Source organism: Chelonia mydas, chromosome 1 (genome assembly GCF_015237465.2).
Source record: "Chelonia mydas isolate rCheMyd1 chromosome 1, rCheMyd1.pri.v2, whole genome shotgun sequence".
Taxonomy (NCBI): Eukaryota; Metazoa; Chordata; order Testudines; family Cheloniidae; genus Chelonia; species Chelonia mydas.
Window position 1 is genome coordinate 336,299,093 of NC_057849.1, and position 24,164 is coordinate 336,323,256.

Here is a 24,164-nt window from a genome sequence, read left to right on the forward strand (position 1 = left end):
CCCTGCCCTCAAACACGGGCAGCAAAAAAATAAAATAGAACCTATATTAACTCTGATGAATTAAGAGCCACATTTTCAGAGGTGCTCGGGCACCTGCAGCTCCCATCCACTTGAGCTGGAGTTGTGGATACTGAGCTCTTCTGGAGAGAATCAGGTCCTATATCTGCAACTTAGACAGTTGAAGGGGAACACCACTTGGGAATGATTTGCTTCAGCAATCTCCGACCCACAGGGTCTGTTAGCAGTTGGCCCATCTTCTGTGACCCCAAACAAACTAACAAGAGATTTTGATGGATCCATAACAGGCCTTGTCCATAGTCATTGTCATTGGGTAGTTTACCATGGGCATCATGGCAGACTTGAGTAATCAGAAGTGATTGAAAGGACAGCCATGGCTTTGTGAATTGATTTGAGGAGGGTGTTTCCCTGAAAACCAAGCAGCAGGGAAGAAAGTAACTGAGAAGGAGAAATGGACAGCGGAGACCACAATTATTGCCTGGGTGGAGGGGCTGGTTCAATGTCATGATCACACTGAAAATGTGGAAGTCATTCTTGGGCTTCTCCATCCTAGGCAGGATGTGGCTATGGTCACTAGAAGTTAGAACCTTTCTACATTGTAAATTGTCCACTGAGCGAGAGCTTCTTTATGGGAGTCCATCAGCAGACGTAGCTCACGAATCTGAGTGGACTGTGGCTGGGCTCCACAAATGTCTCCTAAGGAGCGCTATGGATATCAAACAATAAGGAGGACAGTAAGCCCAACATTCAGTGACGAATGACTGAAACATGCTGGGTCTGGCAAATTCTTTTTAGTAAGGTCATGATCAACCTGGAAAGAAGGAAAGCTGATTTTGAGACAACAGCATCCAGGAGGACGGGTGCCAGCCTTGACATGTCACAATTCAAACATAGCAGGAGTCGGCCTGAAATGGAGCAGCGAGTCCTACCATAGTCAATGCCCAGCTGGGTTGCTGGATGCTGAAGCAAAGACTTGTCCATTGAGATCTTCTGGGTTGACTTGGCATTGGGCTTAGTAGAAGCTGCAGGGGAGCACTGGCTGTTTTTACTATGCTCTCACCTAAGTACCTAGCAACTCAAAGTGCTATTGCGTAGATTACACAGCCAAGAGAGCCACAAAAGGCAGTGATCATGCTCATCTGTGAGGGATATATTCTGACAGACCTCACAGAAGCAACTGAAGGCAACGAGCGGCTTCTCGGACATGCCTCAAAAAACAAACAAACAAAAACCAGCGGTGGAAGATAAAAGAATCACCAACAAAAATAAGATCTCATTGTGGAGCTTAGTCCTACCTGCCTTATTCCACCCAAAGTATCTGAATAAACAGTTCTGAAGCAGCAGGACTGATGGATACAAATCCTGAGGAAATATGGTGGAAGATGTCCAGGTATAATCTGAAGAGACACAGGATTCACTGTGGCTCACCAGCAGTGTAAGTGGTTTCCACTACCATCAGCAGTGAAAATGGAACTAACAAAGGTAGGTGCACCCACTGTTGAGCCGGTTCAGAGAGACAGTTCTAAAGCCTGGAGAGCTATATACACAATGCAGAGGCCAGGAGGGATGGGCATATATAACCAAATATTATACCCAAAGGAGGCTTTGGGCATCCATCCCAAATTTGAGATCAGGGCTTGAATGAGCAAGGCACTGTACAAACACATAGTAAGAGCCAGTCCCCAGCCCTGAGAAGTTTATAATCTTAATAGACAAATCACAGAGTGGGGGAAAGGAAGTGTTATCCGCTGTGATGTGGTGTCCACCCCACACAAGGCCTGAAAGGGTTAAGGTGGCCAGGCGGGTCAATTAACTGCCCAGGCTGCACCTGGAGGAAGAGCCAAGGAGCAGGGATTAATTAGATGAGGTTCAGCTGGATGGGAAAAGGAGGGAACTGTATAAAGTCCAGAAGCTGAGAGCAGCTAGGGGCTGCAGGGAAGGAGTCTGCAGTCACTCCCTGAGAAAACGGGTGTTTTTGGGACCACAGAGGGTAGTTTACAGTTACTCCCTGGGAAGAGATATTTCGGGCTGGCAAACCCAGAGAAAGGAGAGAGCCAGAAAGGCTCATGGGAAAAGCAGCAAGTTATAGAATAAGGCAGATCTTGTCTGCTGCTGAGAGGGTCCCTGAGCTGGAACCTGAAGTAGAGGCGGGCCCAGGTTCCCCACCAGTCATGGAGGAAGTGACATAGACCGGGCAGAGAGCAGACTGCCTGGGACAGTTTGCCCCAAAAGGCTTTGTTACCCCAGAAGAGGAGGACGCACAGTGACCTGGCCAGAGGGTCAAGTTGCTAAGGAGCTCCTGAAGTTGCAAAGATGGGTGGAGAGACTGCCAGAGGACGGCACAGCACCTCTGGAAGGAGCTAATCCCCAAACCCGCCAGGAGGAAGCACCCTAGCCTAGTGGGCTCCATGACATCCCCATGCTATAGATGGGGAAACTGGGGAACGGAGATATTAAGTGCCACGTTACCTGTAAATCTGTAACAGAGGCAAGGATGAAGTCGGATTTGCTGAGTGCTATCCTTCCGCCTCTGTAGTCACTACTAAGAGAGACCAGTCACCAGCAGTTACCACATTTAGTATTAAGATAGAGCTTGTCAGTAAATGACTGAAAAGGAAATTTGGATTAAAAAATGGAAATAATTTTGTGCAACCCCCTTCCCACTGCTGTTTTCTTTCCAGCTCTCGTATCAGGAAATATTGTGGTGGTGCCTCTGTGTTATTTGGCTCCCACAGATAATGCAAACGCTGAACTGAAAAACCTAAGAGTTTAATAAAACAAATAGTGATTGGCCCTGAACATATGGCAGGATGACCCTGGCAACACACCCGCTCACAGGAATCAGTTTAGTTTTCTTATTAGCAGAGCCACTGCAGTTAAGAGTTGTGTATCCAAGACCTCTTGCACCAATCCACTACCAGCACTGCAGGAGTTTTCAGATTACAACAGTGTGGTGGTCCAATGACATGCCATCACACATCTCGCTACAAGAACAGTAAACAACGACTGAGGCTTAACACATCTTGATCTGATATGTTGTCAAAACTACATTTTAAAGGGACATTGCCAGGCAACGGTTTTTATTTCATAAAACAAATCCCTACACGTTTTAGATTATTAGAACTGAAGTTTAAAAATCAAATTCAATTTTCACTAGTCATACTGGTTATTTTTTGTAGCCTTCCCCCAGTTTAGGCAACACAATAGGCTTGATTCATTTTAATTTTTTATTTTTTTTTCTTCGAGTCAGTTTCTGCTGATTTTGCTTTCATGTTTCCACATAATAGCACAACACTGGGAAATGCTTCAACTGACAACACAGCAGGGAAATCTTTACTCATCAGTAACAACTTTCAATCTGAATTTTTAAAAGTATCATGGAAATTTTTCTGCTTACATTTTCCCAATAGCTTTGTTTTACAAAGCCTGTACGGTGGGCAAAATTTTGACATCCAATTAACTCTTGAGCAATGCTTCACTGCTAACATCCCTGAGCACAATCATTATTTGTATCAGGTACAAACACAGGTACAAATCCACAATATCTCTGTGCCCACTGTAGTCTTGTGTTTATGCATCAGCCATAACAAAAATGAAATAATATTTTACATACATTTCCGGGGACCATAGAACTCCATATTACCAGGCTTAAAAATCAATGTTCTAGGAAAAGCAAAATGAATCCTGGGGGATTTCAAGTAATTGTAAAAGTAATCACCTTCATGTACAAAAAGCCCAGTCCTCAGCAGGTATAAACAAATATAGGTCCATGGACTCCAACGGATCTATGTCAATTTACACCAACTGCGGATCTGGCCCAAACACTGCATCCCAGGAACAGTTCTATGAAGAATCACAGCTGCACCTTGGCTTGTCCCAAGTGAAAGACCCGAACAGCCAGTTGAAATATTTCACATTTAAATTAAATGCCTCTGCTTACATCCATCAGGTACAAGCTGTTTGGCTGTCTTAAATCTCCCATTACAGCATCCTCTGCTGTACTCCACACATGGATTAATAGATGCTTTATACTTTTTAGGTTACAGCTGATCCAAGATTCCAAAAGAAGAGAGAGAGAGTTTCCTAAATAGAATGACTGACACGATTGTGAAGAGAGACTTTATTCAGAACATTATCTAATTCATTCTACAGTCAAGGAAACTCAGGTACTTTGAGACAAATTTCTAAAGAAAACTGCTATGAACTAAAGAGATTGGGCATAAAACTATTTGTATTGAAAACTTAGCCAGCATGCCTTTAGAGAACTTCATTCATTAACATTCTTTCTGGCAAGGTTTCCATATATCAGTGTTCATTTTATACTTTAATTTGGTTAGTAGGTCTTTGTTTAATCGTCCTATTGAAAGGAGAACAAAGAAGGTTTAGGCGATAGAGTGAAGTAATGCACGATATTTTATCTCTGGAAAGCCCAGGACAAAGTCACAGGCTCTGATACCCTCAATTTTTTTTCTCCTTCCAGGACATTGGGAATCGCAAATCAGCTGAGGAGCATAAAGATCCTCACTGTACTTAACTGCAGACACCTTCGGAAGAGAAACACCTTGTCAACCATGGAAATTATGCTTTGCATGCTACATATACTTCTGAAGTTAGATTATCTGGGTAAAAGAACATCTCCATAAATCCCCTTCAATAAAATTGCTAGGCAAGACATTTTCTTCATACAGGCTTTTCCATAAGATCTTGCTACTAGGTCACAGATTTTTCTGGGTGCAAAATGTGATTATACAGGTAACGAGTTTGGTTAATTACAAACACACTGGGAGCTAGTTTTTTAGGATTCTGCACTAGCTTTCAGGCACATCCTACGTTACTGATGAACACACTACACACCTGAAACATTTAAGTTTTGACTTCATTCAGTTAGAGATCCAAAAAGTGGGTCTTTAAAGCACAAAAGGGCAGGTTTTGAGCTGCTGTAAAATGAAATAGGCTCCCTGACTTAAGTGGAGCTATGCAGATTTACACCATATTAGCACCTGGCCCAGTACTGATAGTGAGATTCAATAGGTTTTTTCCTACTACCTAACTTTTATAAAGTTTTCCTTAATTTTACTATTAGTATCCCCTGCAGTGGCTTAAATCTACTACTTGTTCTGATTTACTGATTAAAAATAATATCCCATCTTGTTTTTTACATATATGTAGAGTTATCTCTCTCCTTTATTTATTGAAAATTAGTTCTTTCCTCATAGGTCTTTACTTCCCAAACCTTTGGCTATGTTGATTATTGTACTCTGAACAGTCTAATTTACAAGACAGAAACTTGTCCTTTAAAGACCAGCAAACTTTCCTCTTTGATAAAGCCTTGCCAACATAACAGGCATGACATTCACCACATGGACACCGCTCCATCAAAAGAAATAAAATTGAAAGCTCCAAAACCACCAAAAAAATAATAAAAAATCAAACCACAAAACACAGCAGAAAAGACTCCCAAACAAACATACAGATCAAACACCCAACTAAAAAAAATAACTAACCTCACACCATCAGAGTTTCTATAACCTGAAAAGGGATAATAGCTAGAAATTCCATGAGGTCTATTTGAAACCTTGCTATTGTGAATCTCTTACATGGAAGGAATTAAAATAATCAACTGAGGGGTCGACTACAAAATGCTAATGTAGGTAATTTTAAAATGGCCACTCAACAGCAGTCAGATGGTAGCCACTTTTGGACCCTGATTATTCTCTTACACCCAGTACTAATGCCCTTGACTTCTGATCTATTCCAGTGCAAGTGAAAGGAGAATCAGGCTGTTCATTTCTACTGTCCAAGGCTGGATTCAACCTTGTGACCTGGTGAAAGGCTTCATCTCCCCTTCCTAATCCCATGAGCCATTCAAGCCTTCTGATAATCATTCTTTGGTGATGTTACTGCAAAGATAATTTATAAAAAAATGAACTGAGTTTAGGAAAACAACCCTGAAATAGCAAAGGACAAACACACAAATTCCTGAAATGCAGAAGTGGCAAATGTGAGACTTTTCCATTTGTATCTCAGTTGCATAATTTAATCGTTTAAATGTGGGAAGTTCTGATTCACTGAACACAGGGGGAAATTGATAAACAAGTTACCAAAAGCTAAGTTCTTTATTGTGCAACCAAAGCAAAGAGGACCAAAGACAGTATATTTTGTGTGTACCTATGATACAGGAAAAACAAGAATAAGTTTTAAAACGTCGAATCATTCAAAATTAGAAATTAAAACCAAGAACAGTCTTGGCTAATGTGTTGACTGGTAATTAGGGATAGAATATAAATGAGGTGGCATTGAACAAAGAAGGTAACAGTGCACTTTTAATAAACCAATTTCATCCATATCTCCACTGATTTGCAATTTAACAGTCATATCAGGAAAACCTAATTTCTTTAACTAGACAAGATGTGTTAAAAAACATGACTAATTCATTCTCATTAATATCAATTTAGATAGCATTTTAAAAAAGTAATTCGTAATATCTGTGCAACAGGTTAAATGTTTGCATTCTAAAACTCAAGATGCTTATTACTGTACAGTTCAAAGTAGGAGCACCCCAAAATTAAATAATGAAGGCTGGATTTACCCTATAGCTTTTGAAACATAAGGCATGATACTTAAAATCTAATGCTATATACTTGATTTACCTCTCAGACACACTGTACTAAAATATCTAATACTGTCACATTTTTGTGGCATTCTAGAGAATTATTCCTTTGTTTAAAATGGAGAATAAAACATACATTTCCATAGCATACTTTATTTGTCTTTGCAAGGTAATACTGATTAAAAGATACACTAAAAGAAAACATCACAACAAACACAAAATGGCATAGTACGCTTTCTAGTCTTTATGGAATACGAACGACACTTCCTTTTTCTAAATGCAAGCGCAATCATTTTGACAAACACACAAACACTTGCAAATAAAAGGATCAGCTCCAGCTACAAATTAAAACTCAGTTGTTACCATTAAAACTGCTAGAGCCCATTGCCTTAGGTCCAGATTGAGAAAGGCACTTCAGTACCTGTCTCACTATGCATAAGAACAGTCCCATTCCATGCATTGGGATTACTCCCTTCTTAGGGTACGTCTACACTACCCCGATCGCTCTGCCGTCGATTCCTGTACTCCACCACGGCGAAAGACGGAAGCGGAGTCAACGGGGCAGCGGCGGCAGTCGACCCCGTGCCGTGAGGAAAGTCGACCTAAGATATGTCGACTTCAGCTATGCTATTCTCGTAGCTGAAGTTGCGTATCTTAAGTCGATTCACCCCCCACCCCCACCCCCACAGTGTAGACCAGGCCATAGAGTTACACGTATCCTTAAGTACCTTCCTTAATCAGGGCCTTAAGCAGAATGTTGGTTGGTTTCATTAGTGGGCCACCTGGAAAGCTCCTTTTGGGGTGGGTCTATCACAATCCTTTGAAGCCACAGTAATGGCCATAAATCAAATAGAATTTTCATACCTGCTAGGATTAGACACTCAAAAAACCCCAAACTGATAAACCTTAAAAAAACAAAAACAAAAACCCAAACTTTATAAATATCAGGTATTTACACGAGAGAACATCTTTTAATGAGAAGTGTTTTTACACGCTGATGAAATATACAAGCAATGAAAAGGTACACTGACAATAACTAAAAACAAAAAGTATAAAATATATTACAGGTCCACTGAAAACAATTCACATGGAAGAAAAAAAAAACCCCTGACACAATAGAAACTTTCTTTTAAAAAATAGAAGATATTTCACAAAAGCTTGAACATGTTTATTTTATGTTAGTACTAAAAATCAAGGAAAAAAGCTTCATATATTCTTATCACAAAAATATTTACCAGCCCACTTTTTTTATTTTCATGTTATGCTTATCTGGCTATGCAGGGATAGAGCTTTGAAAACTGTATTCTGACTACAGAAATCATTCCAGTAGGTCTCCTTAGATTACAGTTACTGCAATTTACATGTTTGTCCTCTCTTTTAACACCTTAATGCAAAGGCTCAGGAGAGAATAAAAACAAATCAAAAAGGACAGAGGAGATATCTTTATTTACAACATTTGTCACTGTTGCTGCCGATCTGCAAGAGCAGGAGCTGTATCGTTAACTATTTAACCCTCGGTATCACTCTATGTGAGTTTCCTTCAGTAAGTGAAAGCCAGTGACAGAACATACTAAAATCTAAACCACTGGGGCCCACATAGTTTGGAAAAAACAACAGTCCAGAATGGACAGTGTATTTTTGTTCCTGATTCATTCAGGAGTCAATCCATAAAACCTGATGACGGATGATGAGGCAGAAGCACAACGGAGCCGTCTGCCACGGAGTCAGGGCAGAAGTGCTGAAGTGACTGTACGACTTAAATCCACCGCGAAGACTTCAGTGGGCTCTGTGCTTCCGCTTCTTATGTTTTTTATCTTTCTTTTTGCTGGCACACTTAGAACAGAACCATTGCATTTCTTCTGGGGGTGCAGCCGTAATTCCAACACAAAGCCTATAAATTTGACAAAAAACCCACAAGGTCTCAGTAAATGAGCGTGTTACTTTTCTTTCTTATCCAAACAGGATGAACTTTTCAGAGGGGAAACAGAATCTGACTACATTTTTTAGCCCCAAACCCCACAGATTGGAAATTTAAACCCTCTTGTTTTGAAACAATGAATTTCTTAGACTGCCACTTATATAAGAAATGGGGTTTTTTTTTTTGTAAAATAATATGAGAAGTCTACTGCTTTTGGGTGTAATACCCAGATTTAAAACAATGCCACATCATCATTTAAATTATTTGTGGAAAAGCCTTTCGATTTTGTTTAGCTGTCTGAAAAAAAATACCTAGAAAGTGATTCACTTTTTTTAAAAAAGAGAATGTGCTTCAAAATGGTTTTTTTTTTTTTTTTTTCATATAATGAGCCCATAACTTGAAACTTTATAGCTATGTTCATGGTGTTTACAGTCCTGTTGTTCTAAGAGTACGTACCAGTATCTGATGTAATAATAGTTTCAAAACTATTATTATTGGTTTTAGCAGAATATTTTCCTATAAGTTCTAATGGAAACAAACGAAGAAACATGGGCACCCTTGCAACTTAAAATTTACTTTTGCAAACTTCCAAAGTAACAAAGATAAAAGTAAAATCTTCCGAATTACTAGTTTAAATAAAAAGGAACTGTCCAAATAGTATTCTAGCTTTTTGTGAATAACCACGGGGTTTCTAGGACAGCAGCAAGGTGTGAAAAAATGGCACAGAAGAAGAGGTTACAACAACCTACCAGTGATACCAATCATCACAGTCATCACAGCCTATCATTGGACTGCCATCATCAGCTTTGTTGCAACCAGGACAGATCCAGATCTGGTTACCCCATTCATCTCGGATCTGGTATAAAAAGGGAAGAAAAAGTTGATTCTTTTTAATGTCAAGTAAGCACAAATACCTGATTTTCTCAAAGTTACATTTCCTGTTTATCAGTCAAAGCTATCTAATGTTCACTCTACTCCTCGAAAGTATACCTAAGAATACTCTAACCACAAGTGCTTGGCAATACCATTCTAATTGATTTTGCTATACTGGATTCAGATGGTAAAAACAAACACTGTTTTACACTGCTCTGTAAACCAGTAAAGCCAGTTAAACCACTTGACCCAAGAGAATAGCAATCACCATGGTTTAACAGTACAGATTCTTAGCTGCTGATACCCTCCCAGTGATCTGGGGACTGATTTCTTTTTTAATTTTACACTGCTTATGGATAGAACAATGGTAGCCCCTTGAATAAGATAATAGTCTTACATGTATGTAATAAATACAGTGCAACGTGCATATATTGCCTTATTACTTATTAGCCAAACTCAACTACCTGATAAGATCAAGGATATAAAAAAGTTGTTACTGAGTAACTTTCCATTCCTTTTATGACATTGATGTCACAGTACAATTTACTAAAGGGTAAATGCAATGAGAGAGGCAGATCATTTACAATATTAAGCAATTGCTTACTAAATTCATCTCATTCAATACCTTATGATGGATTTTGGGGGGGTATTATTTCCAGTTTAAACCACATTACAATTTTTAAATTTCAAGATTGTTTCATTAAATAGGTCTTTTGTGTTGTTTGGTAAAATCTAAACGTTCACAACTGTCAGAGGATCTACACTGATTTAACCACTTCTGTGACTTAAAAGTATTTAGAACAGGGTTTCATGTATTTTGCTTTCAATATTTCCTAGAACACATGGTCATATATCCTGTATAGTACAGAGAATAACTTTTCTTGCTACCTGTGAGAGGCTTATAAGGATGACATTAAAAGTAAGGTTAAAAACAACAAAGGGTATTAAAAAGAAAAACTAAACACATTTTGGTCTGTAGATCACCATCCAAGGAAATCAGTGAAAACGCACAAGGACTGCATTCAGTTTATAATTCATGACTGACATCTCTTAGCTTCTTGGAAAGGCCTGTAGTTTTTTTTCATTCAAAACTAGATTGCAATAAGCACAGGAAAATATGATGCAGGGCACTATTCTACACTGACAGGGAGATGGAATTGGGTTTGAATGATCTTGGATTGTGATGATCATTCAGATCTACGTATCAAAACTTACTCTGCAAAGTCATTTCGTGTTTGTGCAAAAATGTTTGCTCCTCATGTAAACTGACAGTTTGGACTTTTGGATGTTAGGGTCACACAAAATATTTTCTCTGAAGGAATCAAAGCTAAGAAAGAATCACCACACTGTCACTCGGCTGCAAACAAACAATGCTACGACCTACGGTAGTGAAGATTACAACCAATTATAACCTGTCTTGACCATTCTTGGCAATAAAATGCCTAGCAAAATTAGCACTGCCCTTCCAAGATAGGCACTAATTCTTTGTAGGTGTCTAATCTGGGAAGTTCACTGTTTTCTTATATGAATCACCACTGCAATCACCTAGGCTGACCTCCTGTAAAATACAGGCCATAAGATTTCTCTGATTTAATTTCTGGTTGAACTAGGGCACACCTTTTAGGAAAACATCCAATATTGATTTAAAAATTGCCAGTTATGGAGAAATCACCACAACCATTGATAAATTATTCCAATGGTTAAATACTCTCACTGTTAATAATTTGTACCTTATTTCTAGTCTGAATTTGTCTATCGTCAACCTCTATCCACTGGATCTTGTCATATTTTTGTCTGCTACATTGAAGAGTCCTCTATTATCATGTCCATATAGGTACTTATAGATTGTGATCCACCTCCTCTTTGTTAAATTGAACAGATTAATCCCCTTGAGTCTTGCACTATAAAGTTTGTTGTCTAATCCTTTAATCATTCTCCTGGCTCTTCTCTGAACCCTCTCCAATTATCAACATCTTTCTTGAACTGTGGACACCAGAACTGGACACGCTATTCCAGTAGCCTAATACAGAGGTAATATAATCTCCCTACTCCTACCTGATATTCCCATTTATACATTCAAGGATCACTTTAGCTCTTTTAGCCACAGCATTGCACTGGGTTCTTATGTTCAGCGGATTATTCACCATGACTCCAAGTCCTTTTCAGAGTCACTGTTTCCCACGATAGAGTCCTCCATCATGTAAGTTCGACCTACACTCTTTGTTCCTAGATATATGACTTTATATTTGGCTGTATTAAAACACGTATTGCTTGCTTGCTTGTGTCCAGCTTACTACGTGATCCAGATCATGCAGTATCAGTAACCTGTCCTCTTCATTATTTACAACTCCCCCAATCTGTCTCATCTGCAAATTTTATTAGTAATGATTTTATGTTTTCTTCCAGGTCATTGATAAAAGTGATCAGCAGTGCAGTGGTTTTCAAACTTTTTTTCTGGGGACCCAGTTGAAGAAAATTGTTGATGCCCGTGACCCGGTGGAGCTGGGGATGAGGGGTTTGGGGTGTGGGAAGGGCTCAGGGCTGGGGCAGAGGGTTGGGGTGAAGGGGTGAGGGCTGCGGGGTGGGGCCAGGAATAAGGGGTTCAGGGTATGGGGCGGGCTTATGGCTAGGGCAGGGGGTCGGGGTGCAGGAGGGGGGTCAGGGCTCTGGGCTGGGGGATGCAGGTTCTGGGGTGGCGCCAGGGATGAGGGGTTTGGGGTGCAGGAGGGGGCTCCGGGTTTGGGGAGGCTCTGGGCTGGGGCAGAGGATTGGGGCACGGGCTTACCTCAGGCAGCTCCCGGTCAGCGGCGCAGCAGGGGTGCTAAGGCAGACTTCCTGCCTGTTCTGGCACCACGGACCGCACTGCACCCCAGAAGCAGCCAGCAGCAGGTCCGGGTCCTAGGCGGAAGCGCGCAAGCGGCTCCACGTGGCTCTTGGCTGCAAGCAACACCCCCTACCCACAGCTCTCATTGGCCAGAGCCCCATGGCCCCCCCGCCTAGGAGCCGGACCTGCTGCTGGCTGCTTCCATGGCACAGTGCGGTGTCAGAGCAGGTAGGGACTAGCCTGCCTTAGCCGGGCAGCACCACCAATGGGACTTTTAATGACCCAGTCGGCGGTGCCGACCAGAGCCACCGCGACCTAGTGCCTTACATTCAGCAACCAAGTACTGGGTTGCGACCTGCAGTTTGAAAACCACGGCAGTAGTGTATAGCCAAGAACCGATCCCTGAGGGACCCCACTAGAAACATGCCCACTTAATGATTCTCTGTTTACAATTACATTTTGAGACCTATCGATTAGCTATCTTTGAATCCCTTTAATGTGTGTCATTTTGCATCGTTTTAGTTTCTTAATCAAAATGTCATGCAGTACCAAGTCAAACACTATACAGGAGTCTGCGTATGTTACATCAGAACGATTACCTTTATCAACCAAGTCTGTAATCTCATCATAAAAGATATCAAATTAGTTTGACAAGACCCATTTCCCACAAGCATATGTTGACTGGCATTAATCATATTATCCTCATCCTTTTTTACTTCTTTATTAAACTGAGTCACGTATCAGCTGTTCCACTATTTTGCTTCTTACAGTCTTCTGGAATTTCCCCAGTGTTCCAAGACTTACTGAAAATCAACATTAACAGTAATGGCTCCTCGGCCAACTCTTTAAAATTCTTGAATACAAGTTATCTGGACCTGCTGATTTCAAAATATTTAACTTTAGTAGCTCTGTTTAACATCCTCCTTAGTTACCGTTGCAATGGAAAGTATTTCATCATCTGATATGACTACACTATCTGGCTTTTCCCAGAGAACAGAAATATTTATTGAACACCTCTGCCTTTTCTGCATTATTATTTACAATTCTGCCATTTCCATCTATTAATGGACCATTACCATTGTTAGGATTTCTTTTGTTCCTGGCCATAGTTTTTTCCTTGAGTCCTTTTGCTTCCCTTATAAATTTTCTACAATTCCTAGCTTCTGATTTATATTCGTTACTAACAACTTTTCATTTCTTCCATTTGTTATATAAATATTTTTTAATATCTGATTTCACTACCCCCTAAGCCAGGCTAGTTTTTTAACATTCTTTCTTGGTGGTGGCTTTTGAGCATCTAGTAAAATGTTCTTAAGCAGTTGCCAATTATCAAAATTTTTCTGATTGTAATGGGAACACTCTAAGGCACATCCAAGTTTTAACCCCACCTGAGATATGGCAAGCTCACAGCACATGATGGATTGGCTACAAGCTGTATGCAGGAAGCGTGCAGCGCTTCAGAGTTGCGCAAGTATCTGCAACCTTGGTACACTGATAAAAAAAATTAGTAAATAATAGTGCACTGCACAAATTGGAAATTACTGCTAAGTGCTAATTCCAAACTTTTCCTATGTGAGGGGTTCTTTTCCTCATTGAAGGCTACATCTATGGCAAGCATTACAAAAGAATCTGAAAGATCTCAAGGAGAAAAATATTCATGCTCAGACAACTAGAAAATACCCAAATGGAACTGTAGTAGACTTTCCAGAAGAAAGACAACCGTTGGCTGAGAATAAGCATAAGACATTTATGTACAAGCAATTTTTTGAATAAGTTATCAACCCCTGAAAATAGGTGCATGTAGAGAAGGGGCTGTATACATGTGACTAACACATGACACTGTATTGGCACGGCACCTTTACTTTGAAAATGAAAAGTCACCATGAAGAAGAATTCTCAAAAGATTGATCTCAATAGCATTAAGACACACACTGAAGTATATCACATACCACGTAGGTACTGACAGTCTCTGTCACCACACTTCTGACTGGCGCTTTGGAGCCTCCTGCCGCAGAGACCGCAGGAGAAGATGGTGGAATTAGAGCAGGCGAGATGGTAGCTTGTGGAGGAGGAGGAGCTGGAGCAGGAGGAGGGGTCACCAGGACAGGAGCTGGTACTGGGGATGGCACAGGTGGTGGTGTTTTGGGCCGACTTACAGGAGTAGATGGTTTAGCCTCTGGGGCTGACACCACTTTGCTGATGACTCTGCCAGACAAAAAGACAGACACAGAAGAGTTGATGTAAAACAGTAAAATGTTATTGGCTAAATATAAGAAAATACAAAATGGACAATTCACTTTGTCTTTCAGAAAGCAAAAAGGTTGCTTCCACACAGCATTAGAACAGTTTTCATTGCACATCACTCCCTATCAAACAGGTTGAAACAGACAGCCATTACAAATTGAACTCCAGTGCATGACACAGCCACAACTGCTTTATAGCTCACTGTATATAAATGCTCTCTATGGCTTTACAGAAACTAAACTCGCTACAGAAATTGAGATTCCCAGTTAGTGGGAAATATTAGAAAGGGAAGTTACTCAGCTGTGGGCAGCACTGATTTTAATCTTCAAGCGGAGGGGGCAATACCACTCTCTAGGAGTCTACCTTAGAGGTTCTACAAATATTTGAAAATTTGTTACTTCTTTCTTCAAATGTTTATAGAATGAGTGGTGGTTTTAGTCAAGATAAACAAATGAGAGACACACAATATTATTAGCAGCTAGCATTAACTGCTACCTTCTTTAGTAGTTGAAGTAGTAGACAGGATGTGGCTCTCATAAATATACACTAGACAACAATCATGCAGAGGCAGGAGGATGGAGTAGATAATCTGATTATTATTAAGTAAAACTTGGAGTGCACGGCACTTTACAGAAAGACTAAAGACAAGGTTGCTGCTGTAAGAATCTTACAACCTACGTTAGAAACAAAGTAATGTTGAAACAGAAAGATGGTATCATGAAAGGGAGGGGGTGGTTCACGCAAAAAAGGGTTACAAGACTGCTCGTTTTCACAAGGGCACATCTTGTTGGAACATTTAATTAATTTTTACTTTGCCAACTTAGTTTGGGAATGTGGGCCACTGTTGGAGAGACTGTGCAAAGAAGTAGGTTTTGAATAAAGGAAGTCACATGGCATACAGGATCAAGGTGAGCATTTCAGGTATAGGTGGAAGCAAGGAAAATGGAATGAAGATGCTTGTGAGTGAATACAAGAGGGTCACATAAAGGGAAGTAGAATCAGAGCAGGGCAGTGGCTGGAGACAAGAGACAAAGGGTGAAATTCTGGCCCTATTGAAAGTCAAGGGGAGTTTTGTCATTGACATCAACGGACTTACAAGTTCAACAAAAATGCAGACAAGTCAGAGCTGAGTAGAGCCTCAAACTCATCCGGGGGAGCAACTCCCGCTCTAATTTCCACAGTAATAGTGATAGGAAATTATGATAGATCATCACCTGATCACCAGCACAAACAGAGACAAAAAGTAGCAAGAAAATATCTCTTTGTAGGAAATAGGTTGTTAAAAAATACCAACCATCCGACACTTAAAGATTTTCATTAAAAGGGGATAAAGCATTCTTTAATGTCACAACTGATTCCTGTTGACAAGAATGCCCGAAGAGTACACTGCAGCTATTCTCCTGCGATACTCAAAATGCAGTGTGGCTAGGACTGGGGCCATGTCTGCATTCAGCACATAATCTAAGTTAAACTGTACAAAAGATTTGAAACTGTAAAATATTTAATGCTATGCTGAGGTATTAAAATAAAAAGATGTATTGTACTTCTATTGAGATAGCCTATTTGCACTCCTAACTTAGGACCATGACAAGAATCATAGTAAAAATATATGTAGCTCACAAAACAAGTTTTGATATAATTAATCACCATACCAACTATATTACCATTCAACAAGGTTCAACAAGGACAAGTGCAGAGTCCTGCACTTAGGAAGGAAGAATCCCATGCACCGCTACAGGCTGGGGACTGACTGGCTAAGCAGCAGTTCTGCAGAAACGGACCTGGGGAATTACAGTGGACCAGAAGCTTGATATGAGTCAGCAGTGTGCCCTTGTTGCCAAGAAAGCCAATGGCATATTGGACTGTATTAGGAGGAGCATTGTCAGCAGGTCAAGGGAAGTGATTATTCCCCTCTATTCAGCACTAGTGAGGCCACACCTGGAGTACTGTGTCCAGTTTTGGTCCCCCCACTACAGAAGGGATGTGGACAAATTGGAGAGAGTCCAGCGGAGGGCAAAAAAAAATGATTAGGGGGCTGGGGCACATGACTTATGAGGAGAGTCTGAGGGAACTGGGGTTATTTAGTCTGCAGAAGAGAAGAGTGAGGGGGATTTGATAGCAGCCTTCAACTACCTGAAGGAGGGTTCCAAAGAGGCTGTTCTCAGTGGTGGCAGAGGACAGAACAAGGAGTAAGGGTCCCAAGTTGCAGTGGGGGGAAGTCTAGATTGGATATTAGGAAACACTATTTCACTAGGAGGGTGGTGAAGCACTGGAACGGGTTCCCTAGGGAGGTGGTGGAATTTCCATCCTTAGAGGTTTTTAAGGCCTGGCTTGACAAAGCCGTGGCTGGGATGATTTAGTTGGTATTGAACCTGCTTTGAGCAGGGGATTGGACTAGATGACCTCCTGAGGTCTCTTCCAACCTAATATTCTATGATTCTATTTCTGCCTGTCAAGGCCTAAACGTGAGAGGCAATAAAAAGAAGACAACCAAAGAGGAGAAACATTAGAAAACTAGCAATGGGGTAATGACATGGGATTAATTCCTCCAGCATCAGTAATACTGTTTACAGCTTCAGCCTCATGACTGCATTTCCGATGTAAACAACCTGACAATAATAAAAATGAGATGAGAGACAAAAGGCAAACCAACGCGGAAGATAAATTATTGGCACAAGCAAAAGTCCTTTGGATAGTCCAGTGGAACATCTTTATCCTTCCTTTTGTAGGTCTTTTTTTACGGTCCTATTACAAGCCCTTCAGGGCACCACCTTTGCTCTCATCTGTTCTATATAAGTTTTTATACGAGGCTCATCAACATAGTATCTAAGACTCTTCCAGGAGTGCATTAGCAGTGTGACTGCACATCTGTCCTGTGTTGTTTGATCTCTCATCTCTCCCTTAAGGGAGAAGCACATGCAGTGGAGCGTCTTATTTTGATAAGGTTTTTATTATTATTATTATAAATATATCTGTTGCTATGTGTTTATATTAGAGAAGGCAAGGTCAAAGAAATTCACCTTACACTTGGAGTGGAAAGTGGTGAGGTTGTTGTGATGGTTCTTAGGTCTTGGGGGAGTTCATTCCACAGTCTCATACCACCCCTGGAGAAAGTTCTGTCTTTGGCCTCAGCCTATGGCTAGTCCAGACAAGAAAATAGGTTGCATTTGAAAATGTGTGAGCTAACATGAACACAGCTTTGCACCTAGCACAGACAGAGTTTAGCAACTTTTAATAAATGCGTGAGCTGGTCATGGTCAGCCTTACTTAACATTGTGTTAGCTCACACGTTTCCAAACAATGTAGTTCCCTCGCGTACACAAAGCCAGGCCATGACTCTGAATGGGGCTGTAGGAATGACTATAACAAAACTAAGTAATAATAATACTGCAGAAACTCAGTACATGGGTATGTGAGGAACAAACCAACACAACTTAAAATATTCACTGATGAGTGCCAAATATTAATCAATTTACTTCTTTGTTTGAAGTGTGCCATTAGAACATGTACATAGTACAAGACTGGCCTATTTGTCTTGGCACAAGTGCTCAGGTATTACAAAGGAGAGCTGCATTCTGAAGCACACTAGGGCTTACCACTCCCTTGGGCTAATGAAGTTCAGAGGCAGAAGAGAAATTAATCATTTAGGCTTATGCCACTTGAAGAGATCATAAGGTAATTTCAGAGAGGGTGGAGATCCTTGTCCTCCTATATGAAGACAGGGGCTGCATAAGTGGCAATATGTAGGTAAGGAGGACCCAGGGTAAAATGGCAGCCCCAGGACCTAATAATTAATATTACTTCAGACTTATATAGAAACATGAACACAAAGATCTCAAAACACTTTATAAATGAGGGAAAGAATTATCAGCCCCATTTTAACGGTGAGGAAGAAGTTTGCCTAGGGTCACACAGCAAATTAGTGGCACAGGCCGGAATCAAAGCCAGTCCTCCTGGTAGTCAGTTCTGTGCTCTTAGACACTAGATCACACATTAGGCCATCATAATTTGGAAGATAATATTTCACTTTAACATGTTTACCACATAATTCCAAATAAAGTAGGACTTAGTAAACTAAAATGTATCCTTAGTTTCACTTACTCCCAGAAAACTGGGGCAGGATTAAATGACTTAAATGATTCTTAGCGGGACTCAGACAAAAACTAACATCAGCCAAGTGAACAAAAAATGCCTAGAGCCTTGAGATCAGAGTTATGTTTCTCTGTGGGCTGCTCTCCTGGCAACATGTCATCACAATTATTTTCTATATTGAAAGATAAATATCAATTGTTAAAGGCCTTATGCAAATGGCTGCCCCAGAATTAAGAAGTGTGAGAAAACCCTTTGACTAGATGTGGTAATGGGAGTCTACATAAATATAAAATAAAAACTATTACCACTCCCTTCCCCAAAGAAAGCAGAATTATCGTAGAGACTCTGTAGTACAGCTGGTTTTACCGCAAGTTTGAATAGCCTTTCAACTCTCTTTTATGCTAACAGGAAATATATTTCTTACAAAATATCATAATGCATTTATAATGGAATGGAATATACGTATTTATAACTCTAATACTATAATGTACTTAAAATATACAGTGGAATCCTTTTATAAAGGTAGATTGGTCAATCCCCACTTTGATCATTGCTTTGGACTGATCACTGCATTCAGATCACAAAACTAAACTTCCCAAACCAGACACGTGCACAGAATCAAAGTGTTGATCTTGCAAATGCAGAGCAAGTTCTACCAGGCTTTTTAATGCCAAGGCAGGTTGGTCAGGTTATAATTGGCTCTAACTATCACGAGTTATAACATGCTGCATCTGGAGCAGAGTAAAACTCAAAGGTGTGAAATAGTTTCCTATCTCTAGAAGTAATTGATTTGATTTCAATCTGTTCCTTACAGGTGAAAGACCCATTGACTGATTAGTATAAACACAGGGCAAACCAAAAGGAAATGGCTTTTAAAAGTATGATTTGAACCACAGATTGCTCCAAGTACCAATCACAAAAAATGTCATTGTACTGAGAGGTATAATAGTCTAGTCAGAAATCACAGTCTGATGGTCTTTGTTTTTATAGAGGGTACGGTTTCAAACATGCTGTCCCCTCAAAAGCCCGGTCTAAACTATGGGTAATATTTTCAAAAATATTAGCGACTTAGAAACTTAAGTCCCATTTTCAAAGTGACTTAGGAACATAAGGTCTTGCCTATAAGGGAAAGTTGGGCCACTTTTACTATACCTGTATAGTATCCTATATAAAGATACATCTAACAAAGTTCCTTCCTAGAGAAATGCACATCTATATTTTGAGAGCTTGGACACAAAAAACTGTAGAATAAAAGTGTTTTCAAATAAGCAAATAGTTCCACTTGTCTATTCTCTCCGTGTATCTCTACACTGCAATTAAACACCTGCGGCTGGCCTGGATCAGCTGACTTGGGCTCGTGGGGCTCAGACTACAAGGCTGTTCAATTGTGGTGCAGACGTTTGAGCTTGTGCTGGAGTGCAGGTTTGGGACCCCGCAAGGTGCGGCATCTACACTGCAACTAAACAGCTCCGTAGCCCAAGCCCTGCGAGCCCAAGCCAGCTGACTCCAATCCCTATTGCTTTCCCTTATTTTAGCAAATATGCCCAGATACTATGCTGATGAACATCTTACAAGTTTGTGGATGGGAACAGTTCTGCTCCACCATCTATAGTGGGAATCAAGATAGGGCTTTAAGTACCCACAGCTATCAAAAAGTGATCCTACTGCATTGCAGGGCTTGTCTACCTTTACAGTGCAGCTGCGCTGATGTAGTGTTTAGTGAAGATGCTACGTATGTCACTGGGAGAGCTTCTCCTGCTGGCCTAGATAGTCCATCTTCCCGAGAGGCGGTAGCTATGTCAACGAGAGATGCTCTCCTGTAAACATAGCGCGGTCTACACCAGGGCTTAAGTTGATATAACTGCGTCGCTCGGGGTATGGATTTTCTGCATGCCTGAGCGACACAGTTATATGGACATAAGTCTGGAATGTAGACCAGGGTGCAGAAAGGCCTCCTCTTGAATAATGAATATTATTTCCACCTTGTCACTGGCTCCCACCTATGCAAAAACTGAGTGATGTGGTCTGTCCGAAACCCTGATTTTCTGCCCGATGATATACTGAGCTACCAGATGAACCACTTGCCCACTTTACTTAGACTGCAAACTTTTTGGAGCAGGGATCACCTTTTTGTTCTGTGTTTGTACAGTGCCTAACACAATGGCCCTGGACCATGTCTGGGTTCCTAGGCACTAAATAATAATAATAATAATACCTCAAATCTTTGCCTCTATGCAAGCTACTTATTTTTGTTTTAATTTCATTTTGAAACAAGTGAGAGTGTGGTAACAACAACAACAAAAGGTATCTTTAAGAGAAAAACTGAGATATCAAAGTTCTTTTCTTTCGCATCAATTTTGTAGTAAAGCCAAGCCTTTTTTGTGTGTGTAATGAAGAAGCACCTGCCTTCAATTCTGTTGTGTACATTTGATCAGTTTCTGTTTTGCCAGAAAGGGAGATTGCGTATGCACATTTCCACATGCAATGCTGCTGAAGCAGATATGCGCCTAAATCTGCCTGAAGTTTTTTTCCCCCTTTTTAATTGAGGTACACAACACACACATTTTAAACTCTTGCACAACAAACAGCAAAATCAAAAAATCTCACATACAGTAAGTGGTTTGTTTTTTAATGACTCAAACACTTTTATGGATTCACATTTGGAATCATCACTGAGTGTGATCCAAGTGCAAACTGAAAATAATTTTGCATGAACCTTCCAACTACCAAAACCATGGTGAATAATTGGTGGGGTGGCTTCTGTAATTAAAGGAGAGGCTAGGACTAAGCTTGAGGTTTGAACTAACTCTCACGCTCAAGGGAAAAAAATTCTAGGTCAGCTTAAAAGCACACTGGAAAAAACAATGTTCTACCCATTCTGGCACTGGATCTTATTACCTTCAGAAGCATAGATACTTGCACACAAAGGCCCCAATCCTACAATTAGGTAAACCCTTGTGGAGCCAGAACAAAATCAGCTGGACTCTATATGGATGCCAGGGTCCACGGATGGGAGTTTGAGTGCAGGACTGGGGCCAAATATATTATCCCTTTGCCAAATGTTCCTTTGAGTATATGAACCGCACCCTAGACAATGTCTTCAATAAAGAGCACACCCATTTGGTATTTAAAAAGGCATTAGCTCACTGGAGAAGTCCTCCAGCTCTTTATTATAATTTAAATGTAGCGATTCCAGGGAAGAACACACATAAATAGTTAGGCTTGGTCCACTCTTAAAAGTTAGAAGGGGTGTGAAGAATGTTTCTGCCGATGTAGCTACTGTCATTTGGGGAATTGGTGTTCCTAAACAGATGGAATACCTCCTTCTGTCAATGTAGGCTATGGGGATATGCCTGCATAGCTACGGTGATATAGCTACGCTGGTATAGTCTCCGTAGTGTAGACAGACCCTTAGCAAAACTGTAAAGTTCACTGGAGTTCCTAAATCCTACATTACACTTATTACTTGGCTGGAAATTAGATTGTTTTTCACTTCTCTCCCTCCTCTCTCTTAGGTGGTCCACGAATTATATCAGGAATTGATTTAACCAGTATATGTTCTTTCTGGTTTTGTAGAACAAGTTGATTGAGCAACACAAAGCGTTAATTCTAGTATCACACTGTTAACATTTAGCCTTTCACTGCTAAGTGATACATTGTAAAATAATTGGGATACCCATTAGTACTGTAATAAACATAGACATTCACTGCCAGGACTCTATTGTCTGATTTTCCAAACAGTGGTTTACCCTTCTACATTTTTCTCCCTGAAGTATCACTTTTTCCCTCCTATTTAATTCCACCATAAGTTCTCCTCCAGAGCTTTCTGTTGAATAAGCAATGTCTCACAGGGTAACCAACACCGCCCACAGCTGTGTCCCACAATAGCCCCATGCTGCTTGCATTACATCTTTTGGAGGATTTGGTCACGGTGCCTTAACTGCTACAAACACTGGACTCATTCATAAAAACGTGCAGAAGGAGGGGCTTCCAGCAGGATTCCTTTACCTGTTTCCCCACCACAAAACAGTGAAATAAATGGAATGGGTCATGAGCTGCTTGGCCTGTAATGCAAACCTACAGCTTGACAAGTCAATAAAGAGCCAATCCTTCCCTCCCCAGCCACACAGAGAGCCAAGGTTAAAGGCAAACACAATTTGGATATACCTACACAGGGAGTTTAATGATCCCCATTATTCAGCTATTGTGGGCAAACACTATGAAGCCAGTAATCTAAATTATCAACGTCTGAATAACTTGCCACTAAATGGCACACCAAGTTCAAAAGTTCCTTCACAATGGCTTACTTATTTATCATTAAAAGGAGAACCACCATCCTTAAACAGCCTACAATTTCCATTAAAGAAGATACCATGTAAAAATCATAAGTATTGTACAAAATTGTATGGGGCAAATTGTAGTCTCACTGCGGTCTGTGGCAAACTCCTATGTATATATAGGTACTTGTACAACTCCCATTGCTGTAATGTTTGAGCACCTCACATTTTAAAAAAACATTTGTATTACAGTAGAAACTAGAAGCCTCAACTGAGATCAGGGCCCAATGAGCAAGGCATTACACTGAGACAGTCCCTGTTCTCAAGAACTTCCAATGCAGGCAAGAGGGGAAAACATCTGTAGCCTTATTTCTAGGTTTCTCTTTTGGTTCTCTGATTTCTCTCAATTCTGCTACTTTTTGTGCACCTTTTCCTAGAGATTTTGACTTCACTGGGAGTTCCTGTGAGCTCAGCTGTTTTGTAAGTCAGGCTTACACTTAGGAGCCTAATTGTATATACCCCATTTTTGGAAATCTTGGCCTATGGTAATTTTGGTACTTGTCTGTATGCTGCGTGACAAAAGATGAAGCCATATGAAAATACAAAAGCTACATAAATATATAACATGAAGGTATTCTAGTGCGGTATTAATATGCTATTACATATGTACTTTAAATAATTTACAAGTGAATAGGTATACAGGAAAAAAAAACCCTCTATCTTTGCTTAAAAATAATTTCTGCAATAATCTAGATGTGCTGCAGGTAGCCACAGTAGGTTTCCACTTGTTGATCCTTGTAGTTCCTCACCAGAATGTTTTTCCATCCATGCTATCTCATTCCTATGCCTTTTCAGGCAGATGCCATTTGTGCCAGTTTACATAAACGTGAGTGTGTTATGTGAGCTTCTCATGGACGGTGTTGGACTGACAGCTATGGAAACTGAACAGTAACAGACTCGAAAATACGAATACAGGCTTTCCCTCTTTGTTCCACCAGCGTGCTTATAGGTCACCACTGCTCCGTAGAGAGATTACATCTAGTGGTGAATGGATAATTCAGTCTCTACTGCCATTCAGTCCTTAGCCTCTATTGAGATTTCCTACCAGGGGTATCAATCAGTGCCAACTATTGTAGTGGTTTTGGTGTTACGGACATTTATCCACTACGCTAAGCAGTGGAATGAGCCCACCAACACATTTTAGCTAGGTCACTGAATGTCTCTCCCACAGTATTTGGGATGAAACTTCAGTGAAGTCAACGAAATACTAGGAACAAAAATTTCCTCTTTCCATCCATCAATTCTTTT

General features: G+C 40.5%; 1 protein-coding gene across 1 annotated transcript in view; it reads right to left on the reverse strand.

Moving 5' to 3' along the window:
* Positions 1-6,328: 6,328 nt before the first annotated feature.
* Positions 6,329-24,164, reverse strand: part of TAF3 (TATA-box binding protein associated factor 3) — a 138,138-nt gene continuing 120,302 nt past the window's right edge. The window contains exons 5-7 of the mRNA XM_037889337.2: positions 14,193-14,448; positions 9,296-9,402; positions 6,329-8,519 (exon numbers count right to left, since the gene is read on the reverse strand). Of these exons, the coding sequence (XP_037745265.1) occupies positions 8,405-8,519; positions 9,296-9,402; positions 14,193-14,448 (478 nt within the window). The 3' untranslated portion in view covers positions 6,329-8,404. The remainder of the gene's footprint in view (positions 8,520-9,295; positions 9,403-14,192; positions 14,449-24,164) is intronic.